This window comes from Bos javanicus, chromosome 24 (genome assembly GCF_032452875.1).
Source record: "Bos javanicus breed banteng chromosome 24, ARS-OSU_banteng_1.0, whole genome shotgun sequence".
Lineage (NCBI taxonomy): Eukaryota > Metazoa > Chordata > Mammalia > Artiodactyla > Bovidae > Bos > Bos javanicus.
The window spans coordinates 35,096,654-35,109,468 of NC_083891.1; the positions used below are offsets into that span (position 1 = coordinate 35,096,654).

Consider the following 12,815-nt stretch of genomic DNA (forward strand, 5'->3'; position numbering starts at 1 on the left):
AAGATTATTGATAAAGTATCTTGCAAAACTTTCCTCAGTTTAGTTTTTTCCAATGTTTTCTCATGGTTCCACAGGGGTTTTGGGTTTTGAGGATGAGTACCACAGAGATGACACGTGCTTCTTATCACATTGTATTTGGTATATATGATATCATCGTGATTCACTAGTGATAATATTAATCTTTATCACTGGTTTTAAGATAGTGTCTGCCAGGCTTCTCCCTTGGAAAGTTACTATTTTTCCTTTCCATACTTGATTCTTTGGAATCTGATCACCAGTCCAGCAGATACTCAGTGCGGAGGAGGATCAATAAGCTACATCTCCAGACTCAGAAGACTACATACTATCTTACAGAGCAAGTGTTTTTGATTTTGACAAGCTCTAGTTTATCATTTCTTTCTCCTATGGATTGTGCTTTTGGTGTTGCTTGTAAAAATCATTGCCAAACCCAAGATTGATTTTTTAAAAAACTACTTTATTGAGATATAATTTATGTACTGAAGATTGATCCATTTAAAGTATACGGTTCATTGGTTTTTGTCTGCATTTATAAGGTTGTGCAGTCATTACTTCAGTTACATTTTGAACATTTTATCATCTCATAAAGAAACCCCATACCCATTAGCAGTAACTTACCATTACTCTCCAAGTTCCCCAACCCTAGGGAATGCCTGTATAGATTTGCCAATATGGACATTTCCTATAGCTGGAATCATACCGTATGTAATCCTTTATGACAGAATTTTTAGACTTAGCATGATCTCTTCAGGGTTCATCTATGTTGTAGCATGTATTTCATTCTTTCAGATTGCCAAATAATACCCCATTTATAGATAATGCCACATTTTATCTCTCCATACATTGGGATTGTTTTCTGCTTTTTGGATATTATGAATAAATGCTGCTGTGAATGTGCACAAGTTTTTATGTGGGCATATGTTTTCATTTCTCTTGGGTAGATGCCTGAAAGTGGAATTCTCAAGTCATATAATTCTGTTTAACATTTTGAGAAACCCAAGATTGATTTTTTGAGTATATACTTTTATTATTTTGGAGTAAATGTATGTGCCTGAACATATAGGTTTTCTCTGAACAGATAAGAGCAGTGAGTGATTGTGGCCATTTGTAAATAATATCATTATATGTTTCAGTAAGTATCTATTGAGCACATACATACATCAAGGACATATTCATGAATGAAGTGTGGTCTCCACCCTTCAGGAAATGATAATAAACAATCTAACAGAAGAAATACAAACAATTCCAGGCCATGTTGACAGATGAAACAATAGAGAAATAGCAGCGTCCCAGAGGAGGAAGGCAGGGTGCAATGGTAAAGAATCTGCCTGCCAGTGCAGGAGATGCAGGAGACACAGATTCCATCCCTGGGTCAGAAAGATCCCCTGGAGTAGGATATGTTAGCCTGGCAAATTCCATGGACAGAGGAGCCTGTTGGGCCACACAACAGTCCATGGCGTTGCAAAGTGTTGGGGACAGACACACAAACACACACACACACACAGCCGTGAAGTTGCAAAGAGTTGGGAAGGAGGACACACATGCATGTGTGCAGTAGGCAACCTGTCAGATTAAGGAGATCAGGAATGGCTGAGGAGGAGATGGATAAAGAATTAGATCTTGGTAGTGACTTGCTCAAAACACACACACACCAGACACACACACACCAGCTGAAGAGGAGATGGATAAAGAATTAGATCTTGCTTGGTAGTGAGTTGCTCAAATAAAGTGGGCCTAGTCATTTTAGATGGGTGATCAACATCTGCAAAGGACTGGAGATGTGAAGCATCATCTCTGTGTGGGAAATTGCAAGTAACTGAGAGCATTGTTGAGGAGAATATCTAGAAATAAAAGATTGGAGAACAGTATCTAACAGCCATCTTATGCTATGTTGAGGAATTTAGGGTTTGGTTTTGATTTTTGTTGATCTGTTTCTCAAACCAGATTACTCCTCACGTGTGTTTACACCTGTGTGCACACTGGCCCATCTTCCTGGAGCTTGAATCCTATTTGAACATTTGGGCATAGAATAATTTATTATTATTATTAACTGTTATATTGAAACAAAATCAGGATTTAGGGAGTTGAGTCTTACATTGCATATTTTCTAGATATGTTTTAGATCATTTTAGAGCTTATTAGAACTGGTTGACTACTTAGAAGTTTGCAAGGCGTACTGGATTTCTTTATGCAATGAGTGGCAGTATATTGGACAAATAGTGCATTGTACACAGTTTTTATTGCCATACTTTATTCTGACATTTTCTTAAAACATTTTTTAAATAATTAGGGATGTCTTACAGTCTATAGTGATACGTAAAATATGATTCACTTTCTAATTGAGGACCCTAAACTAGGCAAAATATATCTTCTTCTCATTAGAAAGCAACAGAATCATAGAAAACTTGAAGTAAATGGAAAATGTGAAGAATAAAATAATCTCTAATCCCACCATACTTGGAAACTACTGCAGTTATAATTTTGGTATAGTCCCTTCTGGCTTTTTTCTGTGTGTGTGTATATATATACACACACACACATATATACACACATATATACATGTATATATATATATACACCAGTATGTATTTATGTTTTTAGAAAATTCAGTTCATATACCACATGCCGTTTAATCTACATCATATGTTGAACAGCATTCTATGTAATTATTATTCAGTAACAATTTAAATGTTTTGTAATACTCTATTGTACATATATATATTCCTAGAAGTAACATTTATTGCGTATAAAGTATGATTTTTAAAAAAAGACTAAAGAAAAACCATCTGTTTGCTTTCTAGAAAGTTAAAGAGTCTGTATGTGATTGAAATATTTAATTTTTCATAACCCTGAAACTATAAATTTTCAATCTTTCTGCACTCATCTTTTGACGTGTTTAGAGATGATTAGCTAATTCGTGGCCTGTCAAAACTTACGGTCGTTTCTTGTGACTCAGTTTGCCCATTTCATCCTCGCTACCCATGCGTCTCTGAATTCATGCTGCTGCTGCTAAGTCGCTTCAGTTGTGTCTCTGTGCTACCCCATAGACGGCAGCCCACCAGGCTCCCCTGTCCCTGGGATTCTTCAGGCAAGAATACTGAAGTGGGTTGCCATTTCCTTCTCCAATACATGCATGCACGCTAAATCACTTCAGTCGTGTCCGACTCTGTGTGACCCTATGGACAGAAGCCCACCAGACTTCTCTGTCCACAGGATTCTCTAGACAACAATACTGGAGTGGGTTGCCATTTCCTTCTCCACTCTGAATTCATACTTCTCTGAATTTTAACTTTCTGCCAGCATTACCTGGCTCAACACAGTTGACGATCACAAATTGTTAAAAGGATCTGCTGGTCACACATTCCTGCTTATTGGTCTTGGAAGTAATAAGGGCTTAGCAATTTTATAATTTTGCTTGTATTAAAGTTCATGAGAAACAGATTAATGTTTACTTTGGGGAAAATGGGCTTGGGAGTTCTAAGAATTCTTCAGTTTTAAGTACAATTACTGGGATAGGGTTCACTCAGTGGTGGTATTTGAGAAAAGAGTTGAAGTAGTTGAGAGGGTTAGCCATGTGGATGTTTAAGGATAGAAAATGGCATACAGAGGAACAGCCAATGCAAAGGCCATAAGAAGCATACCTGGCATGTTTGGACAGCAGGAAGGAAGCCATTGCAGCTGGAGAGGGTTAAGCAAGGGAGAGAATAGTAGGATGATGTCAGAGAATGAAGGAAATGGGGAGCGTAGGTCATGTAGAGTCTTGTAGGCCATCGTAAGATTTTTGACTTTTGCTCTGGGTAAGATGGCAAGACATTAGAGAGTTCTGAGCAGAGGAGTGACATGATCTGACTTGTGTTGTAACAGTACTGCCCCTAAGAACAGACTATTGAGAGACAGGGATAGACACCAGAAATCAGTTAAGAAATGATTGCAGTTTAGAGGCAATTGCAGTAGTCCAAAGAAGACATGATGGTGACTTGGTCCAGCATGGTAGCAGTGTAGAGGGTGAGAAGTTATCAGGTTCCAGATATATTTCAAAAGCAGAGTCAGCCAGATAGGATGTGGAGTATAAGATAAAACAGGAGTCAAGAATGCCCCTAGGTTTTTGCCCCAAGCAAAACTGACCCATCAGCTGACATATTGAAATCCTAGGTAGAGGTTTGAAGTGAGAATACGTCTGTTCAACTAAGTGGATATATTGTATAAGCAATTGAATATATAAATCTTAAGTTTCAGAGAGAGGGGTCTGAACTGGAGGAAAAAAACTGGGAGTTGTTGACATGTCAGTGCTTTTTAAAAGTCCACCGAATAAGTGAGTGTAAACAGAGAAGAATGCATCATGAAAGACTGAGCCTTGAGAAGATTTAGTGTTAAGAAATCTGGTAGAAGAGGAGGAACCAGCAAAAGCAGCTGAGAAGAAATAATTTGATGTTGGAAAAAATTACCCTTAGTACTGTTGTAGGAATGTAGTACCCTGGAAGTCGAGTAAGAATAACCGGGGTCATCAGACTGTCAGAAGCTACTGATATATCAAGATGAAGACTGGGAATTTAGCAACACAGTGGTCACCTGTGACTTGCAGTTTTGTTCTGGCTTTTTTTGTTTTTGTTTTTGTTTTTTTTAATTTTGACCATACTGCACCGCTTGTGGGATCTCAGTTCCCCAACTAGGGATTGAACCTGGGCCCTGGCAGTGTAAGCATTGAATCCTAGCTTCTAGACCACCAGGGAACCCCCTGACCAGCAATTTTGATAGAAAGGTAGTGGCCAAAGACTACCCCAAAAGGATTTTAGAGCCGATTAGAAGGATTTGGACATGGAGTACAGACAGATTTTGAGGAATTTTGCCATAGTGGGGTTGAGTAATGGGGCAGTAGCTAGTGAGAGAAATGGAGTCAGGAGGTTTGTTTAAGATGGGAATGAAAATGGCATGATATGATCCTGTTAGGAAGGAGAAAGCTAGTGACACAGCAGAAAGAGGGGAGAATGGCTGGAGCAGTGTCCTCGAGCTAGTGAGGATGACATCACTGGTCGAGGGATTGGTGAGAGAGCAGTTTTCTCAGTAAAAGTGAAGAGACTAAATATATGAGGGCACATGCTGGTGGTTGAATATGAATATATAATATAAATATATTGATTTAATGGTAAATCTATGACAGTTCTCTTTTCATTGTTTCAGGGTAGTAGCCAACACAGTCATTAGCAATGAACAAGAAGCAGTGGGAGGTTTGAAAAGAGAAAAGAAAATGTGAATTATTATCTCTAGTAGAGTGGAATAGTGAATATACTAAAAAATGTATGATTGCCAAGCAGAATTAAGGGCATGCTTTATGTTTGCGATTATGGAGTTAAAGTGGGATCTGTCAGTATGATTTTATGTATTTATCCAGACATATTCAACTACATGGGTGCTGACATCGAGTTAGCTATAGAGTTAGATTTAGCTGAAATTATGGTTTTGCCAAACTATAATGAGGCAGAAAAGAGCCAGGGTGTTAAAGTTGTATGCAAGCGAGTAATTATAATGCTTGATTGTGTAATTTAAGCTGGGTAGATAAGAAAGAGAACCTTTCAGTGCAGTGAGATACAGTAAAAACCACATAGAGTCACTGGGTTGGGAGATCTTGGTGAGCTGGGGATTGTTGGGGTTGAGTTGTTGGATGGAGTGAGCAGGAAAGTTGAGGGAGTGCTTAGAGAGTGTAGGATGTGAAATGAAGGGAGGACTGTAATTACCGGTATTGATAAGATCTAGTATGTGGAAATGAGCAGCTGAGATAAAGTGGAGGACAAGATCAGAAGTTAAAGGTATTGAGAGGGCAGGTTATTAGAAGTATCATCTGTGGGTGTATTAAAATCCTGAAGAATTAGGAAAATACTGGAGAGAAGGTTAGTAAACCAGAAACCAGAATTATCTAGCAGTGAGATGTGATGAGCTGGGGGTGAGTAGATTACAGTGACAGTAAGAGGTAGTGGGAGATATAACCTTTTAAACATGAAAAGCAAAACTGGGTGAGTGTGAAGAGATGGCAGTGGGGTTCACCTGTTCCGTCTGCATCCAGGGCCACTGGAGGGTGAGCACGTGGAGGGTAAAGAGCACCACTGTAGAGCTGGTCGGGGGGTGGAGTTGGGGAGCTGGGTTTCCATTGGAGCCAGGGTTGGTAAGCTACAGCCCACAGGCCAAATCTGGTGCACTATCTGTTTTGGGATGGCTTATGAGCTATGAATGGTTTTTATATTTTTAAAAATAATTTATAGAACATCAAAAGATTAGTAGTATTTCATGATACATGAAAATTATATGGATTTCAGTGTCCATAAGTAAAGTTTTATTGTGACATAGCTATGCTTATTCTTTTCTGTATTGTTTGTGATTACTTTTCTGCTACAGCACAAGTTGGAAAATTGAGTAGTTGTGACGGAAATCGTACACAGCCTCTTTACTGCTTCACACCATTGCTCAGCACACTAAATCACAGTGCTGCAGTTAGAACTCAGTAGCATTCCATGTGTATCACCATACCTCAGCATTTTATTTTTTCCCCATTGTTAGTGCATGCCCATCATGTCAGAACAGAAAAGGAAAAGAGAACTTAAGTGTTCTTATTTTGCACCACAGTGAAGTGTGGATTATTTCTTCAAGTTGGAGGGTGAAGCGTTGTGTTACTACTCAGTGACACTGTGGCTGTGCTGAAAGGGTGCAGTGGGCATTGACAGGAGTGAATCAGCACTCACCATAACGTTCCCAACTCCCAGGAAAGTAACAGGGAAAAAAGCCCAGAAAATTTAAAAGAGAATATCCCATCACAGCAGAATTTTCTTTACAAAATGAAGGAAGAAAATGATGTTACGACCTTATGTAAGTTTACAAGTGGCTTATTTGTTAGCCACACAGAGAAAGCTGCTTGCTGATTGTGAGTGTTTGCAGCAGCAGAGCAAATATGTATAGAGAGAATAACTTCCTTAAGACTATTAGCTTCTTGGCAAGAACAGTAGTTGCTCAAAGCATCAAGACTGTTGGGAGCAGCAGCAGTAGTCAATTTAAAAGCAAGATAATTTTGAGTGATTTTCCTTGACTCTTATTTATTTGAGCGATCAATGCTGAGTTTGAAGTGACTAAAGGATTAACCTCTGTGTATAGTCTGCATAGAACAAGTACAGGCAAGATAGTTGAGGAACCACTAAGTACAACTTGAAGTGGGGTCTGCTGAGATGTGTGACAAGGGATGGTAGTTAAAATTATGTATGGTGCAGAAAATGGCTTAGTTAAACTAACAGATCTTGTGAAAACACAAGACGTTTAAAGCCTGTAGTTTGTATTGTACATCAGCAAGTACTTTTTGGAAAGTATTTGGATCTATCCTGTGTTACTGAACCACAGTATCAGTGGTAAACCTCATTCAGTCTCATGGACTTACGCATTAACAATTCTGTACATTTTTGACAGTAATTGAAGCTGAATATTTCCATTTATCTTTGCATGCAGCAAATCAATGTCTTAGCAGTGGTAACATTTCATTGTGATTGTTTATGGATTTGTGTCCCCCCAAATCTGTCTGTTGAATCCCTGCTGCTGCTGCTAAGTCGCTTTAGTCGTGTCTGACTCTGTGCGACCCCATAGATGGCAGCCCGCCAGGCTCCCCCATCCATGGGATCCTCCAGGCAAGAGTACTGGAGTGGGATGCCACTGCCGAATCCCTAGCCCCTTGGTAGAACTGTATTTGGAGATAGGGCCAAACAAGAGGCAGTTCAGGTTGAATGAGATCATAAAGGTGGGACTCTGATAAAATGGAATTGGTGACAGGGTTAGTGTCCTCACCTGCACAACACACAAGATGTCCTGTGAGCACACAGAGATGCTGGATGCCAGCAAGCCAGAAAGAAATCTCACCAGAAACCAAACTCCCTGGCCCCTGATCTTGGCCTTTGAGTCTCTAGAACCAGGAGAAAATCAATGTCTGTTTAAGCCACTCAGGCTGTGTTATTTTACATGGTAGTAAGAACTGACGGAGAAGGCAGTGGCACCCCACTCCAGTACTCTTGCCTGGAAAATCCACAGACGGAGGAGCCTGGTAGGCTGCAGTCCATGGGGTCGCTAGAGTTGGATGCGACTGAGCAACTTCACTTTCACTTTTCACTTTCCTGCATTGGAGAAGGAAATGGCAACCCACTCCAGTGTTCTTGCCTGGAGAATCCCAGGGATGGGGGAGCCTGGTGGGCTGCTGTCTATGGGGTTGCACAGAGTTGGACACAACTGAAGCGACTTAGCAGCAGCAGGAAGAACTGACCAAAATGAATATTTTTCTTGATGAAGAGAACCACTCCCAACTGTCATTGAATTACCATTGAACACTGACTTTGGACATTAGTTTTTGCTTTAACTTAAAATTACAAGGCAAAACAGCACTTCTTTGCAAAACTGAAATGTAATGAAGTCATTTTGACAACTAATACTGTCTGAATCACAAGTAGCTTTGTAACTTGTGCTGTCAGAAATTAAAAGAAGCAGCGAAATCTCTATTTCCACATAAATTTGCAGCAGACATGTTTTGGGGGCCCAAAACTACAGAATTAATATCCTGTTTATGGCTCTAAACCTGGTATAACCAGAGCCAGGGATCTTTCTCAACTCTATAGGCTATCATATATCTCATTATCTGGTTCATGACTCATTATCTGGTTCATGACTTCCTTATTTCTCATCTAGAGTATTATAGTACTCTTAAAATTCTACTCCTCCCCACCCCCCAGCCTTGCCTTTATTGAGTTTATCTTTTACATAGTCGCTGGAGTAGCTGAAATGTAAATTTGACTATATTGTTTCTATGCCTCTTTCTTTTCATGGCTTCCTGCACAGAGTGGTGGTTTTCAGGTAGGACTCTTCAGGGCTGCTGTAGAGAGGTATACAAAGCAATTCCTCTGCCACCCACCATCACGATCCTCGTGAAGCAGAGCACTTTTATCTGTTTTCATATTGTATTGCTTTTAAACTTTAATGTGAAAAATATTTTTTGTTGATGAAATAATAATTTTACAGCTATTGGCCAATAGGTAAAGTTCAAGCTCCTTATTAATGAGATTGGTACTCTCCAGCCTCTCTTTTCAAGTCCTTCCCACAGACTTGATGCCCCAGCAATGCAAACAGTTCTGCTGTGCCTTTGCTTATATTTGCCCATCTGCCTGTTAGTCTCTCTTTTCTTTTTCCCAGCTAGCTAACTGCTACTCTTTTTTTTTTTATTCTTAAGACTTGTTTCAGGTTCTGACACCTCCAGAAAGCCTTTCCTCGCTATCTCCCGCTCAGGCAGGCTTAGGTTAGGTGTCATCCTTGTTATTCCACAAACTCTGTGCTTGTGCTTTATTTCCCTTTTTTGCATTTTTTGGTATTATTATTTGTTTGTTTGTTTCTGTTTCATTTGAAATCCATAAAAGCAGAGATTATGTTTTTAAAGTTACATTTCTATATTTACAGTGGTTACTATAGAGACTGCATGGTTAACACAAATGTTTCTGCAGTAAATTGATTATTGTTTATATCTTGCTGATGCATTTGCAATAGATAGGTGATCTAAAATTAAATGTACTTATATAATTCCTATGTGAAAGTTTACTCTTTGTTGCATGTGTTTATAGGCCATAAGGTATATAAACACAAGTTTAAATTATGCATTTCAAAAGAAAGACATTATATGCAGCTTTTATTAGTAACTAGAACTTAAGTTTAACAGCTGCCCTGTATTTTGTACAACTCTGAAATGTGAAGCTTTTCCATGTAATCTCATGCCAATGTTGACCCATGTGGATTAAAATAGCCCTATTTTAATCTATGACCAAATTAGGAATTAGAATATCTACCCAGTGGGGATTTTAAATTATTGTAGTTTGTAGTGTGACAGGTTTATATAAATAATTGCAGATTCCCACTGTGTGTTTTAAGTTAGTCTTCATTCAAATAGAGAAATATAATAAATATGTGATTCTTTAGCATGTTTATTTTACCTTTGATATTTTATATTATATCTTTTTAAAAGGATTATCAAAACTGACTTGATAGAAAGATTTAATTAATCTAAAATATCTACCTGTGGCCCCTTGGTTCAAAGTTGATATATACTTAAATACCAGGAACTAATTAACTAATTATCCTCAGTATACGTGTAGTATAATGTTTGTTTTTTTAAAAAACATTCTGGTCAGATTTTAATGTAATTATTTAACAGCTAGAGTGAAGTCATTTCAGAATTTGTTGAAAACAATTCTCAGCACATTGAGCATTTCTCTCTTTTACAACTTCATATTTTACTTGTATCAAATAACTTTTAATGCACATCTTTGTTTTTTGTTGTTTCTCAAGAACTTGAATGTTAAATAAGCAGTTTTAGTTATACTGTTTCAGTGATTTAAAATTATAAACTTTTTCTTTTCATACAGATAAAGACACAATAAATAAAATTAGAGATTTACGAATGAAAGCTGAAGATTATGAAGTAGTGAAGGTGATTGGTAGAGGTGCATTTGGAGAAGTTCAATTGGTAGGTTATTTTAATGAGATTTTAAAATCTTTTTAAAATTAAAAAATCCACTTGTTTGTTTAACATATGATGTTTTGGAAAACTATTGATTTTATAAAAGTCTTGCTCTAAATTGCTCTAGACTTTCTTGCCTACCAATATGAAAGCCTAGAGTCTCATTCAGCAGTAGTGTGAAATATTTTCCCCAAGCATTCAAGGGTAGAGAAGAAGTTTCAAACATCAAAAGAGAAGACTTTACTCCTGATACTACTCCATCTAAAATGCTGTGGCATAATAATAAGTTTTTAAACAGAAAGTAGCATCCATAGCAGAGTGGAGAAGGGGAAGGATGCCATAATACAGGGAATAAAGTTTTTTTTCCTAACATTACTTATGGTATTTAAAGCCTTAACATGATCTTACTGGGGTAATTCAGAAGAGATGTTAAAACAGCCACACAGTAATGTTAGATTATTTAGTAAATTGTTTGTGAAACACTGATCTTTAAATGTTAATGAAAGGTTCATTATTTTCCATTTCAAAGGTAAGGCATAAATCCACCAGGAAGGTGTACGCTATGAAGCTCCTCAGCAAATTTGAAATGATTAAGAGATCTGATTCTGCTTTTTTCTGGGAAGAAAGGGACATCATGGCTTTTGCTAACAGTCCTTGGGTTGTTCAGGTATGCTTTTGCTGTTGTTTCATTGTTGTTGTACTGGTTTGTAACTTGACATATCTGAGAAGCTGACTTTGGTTTTTAGTGAACAGCAAGAGAGAATTTATTGGCAGTTATAAAAGTATCTAATATGTCATTTTTAAAATCATAAAATTTAATGTTATTGAATCATCTCTGGGAAGGAAGTAAATATTTGTCTCTCATTTTATGGAATGGAAGAAAATGGAAGAAAGGAAGGAAAAAAAGTTAAGCTAGGCCTCCAAATAATATTGTATTGGCTTCAGGTTTTTCAGTGGAAGGAAAAATACATCAGAAAGTTAGTAATTGTAGGTCCTGATCTTGATTGCCACAGGTCTACCTGAAGTTGTGGCCCGGTTATTTCTATCTTTGAGCCTGAGTTTCATTGCTCAAAAATGTGAAAGTTGGCTTAGATTGGTTATTTTAAACTGAATAGGTACCTCATTTGGAGTCATGGGAGCAAGGAGTTATTTGGGTAGGTTATAATTCTGGGTTTTCTATTGCTGCTTCAATTAGAGCAGCTGCATGTTTTATGTGTCTTATATATTGGGGTTCTTATTAAGATTTCATGTGAGGGGGATAAGATCTTCTGGTTTAAAAAATGGAGTAAAACTACTAAGCTAGATCATTTCTGAATTCCTAGCATGAATTCTGTAGCTTCTTTATGTATACTAGGTAATAAAAACTGTCCTAAGCATAATAGTAATTGGTATAAAAAGAATATGAAATATGTTTAAGATTTGCATAATAAGGCTTTTTATACTTAAAGTGTTTGTTCTTGTTTGTATCAGCTATATAGAGTAGGGTCTCTCAGTCTCGGTATTGTTGACATTTTCAGCCACGTGAGGGCTTCCCTAGTAGCTCAGTTGGTAAAGAATCTTCCTGCAATGTAGGAGACCCAGGTTCGAGCCCTGGGTCAGGAAGATCCCCTGGAGAAGGGAATGGCAACCCACTCCAGTACTCTTGCTTGGAGAATTCCATAGACAGAGGACTTGGCGGGCTACAGTCCACAGGATCGCAAAGTCAGACACGACTGTGCGAGTAACTTTCCTTTTCCTTTCAGCCATGTGATGTTTTGCTGCTGGGGGCTATCCTGTGCCTTATAGGGTTTGTAACAGGATCCCTGACTTCTGCCCAGGTCCTCCCAGTAGCAGCCGTCTCCACTCCACACACCAGCTATTAGCAACTAAAATTGTGTTCAGACATTGTGGTGTGTTGGGGAGAGTGGGTTGCTGGGGGCTGTGGGACACCAACAGTTTGCCTTTCTGGTTGGGAACCACTGATATGAGGAATGTTCAATGTTGTGTAAAAAGTTAAAAACATGACATAAATATTTAAGGTTAAATTTACAACTTGTGAGTTTGAAGCTTTGTTTTTCTTGATACATTGTCTGTAAATAGGGAAACTGCCACCAGATCAGCAATGTTTCTTTAATTATGGTGTCCGAGTGATTCACTGTACATGTTAACCTGGGATAGCCATGAGACACCACTTAGTTTCTTATCCTTCCCTCTAAATATATATTTTGTAATTAAAGTTACTAAGTGAAAGTGAAAATCGCTCAGTCATGTCCGACTCTTTGCAACCCCATGTACTGTA

The 12,815-nt window shown here is 38.1% G+C and overlaps 1 protein-coding gene across 3 annotated transcripts in view; it reads left to right on the forward strand.

The window, feature by feature from the left end:
• ROCK1 (Rho associated coiled-coil containing protein kinase 1) overlaps positions 1–12,815 on the forward strand; it is a 124,723-nt gene that overhangs the window by 47,605 nt on the left and 64,303 nt on the right. For all 3 annotated transcript variants that reach the window (XM_061399800.1, XM_061399801.1, XM_061399802.1), the window contains 2 exons: positions 10,443–10,543; positions 11,067–11,204. In XM_061399800.1, coding sequence (XP_061255784.1) covers positions 10,443–10,543; positions 11,067–11,204 — 239 coding nt within the window. The remainder of the gene's footprint in view (positions 1–10,442; positions 10,544–11,066; positions 11,205–12,815) is intronic.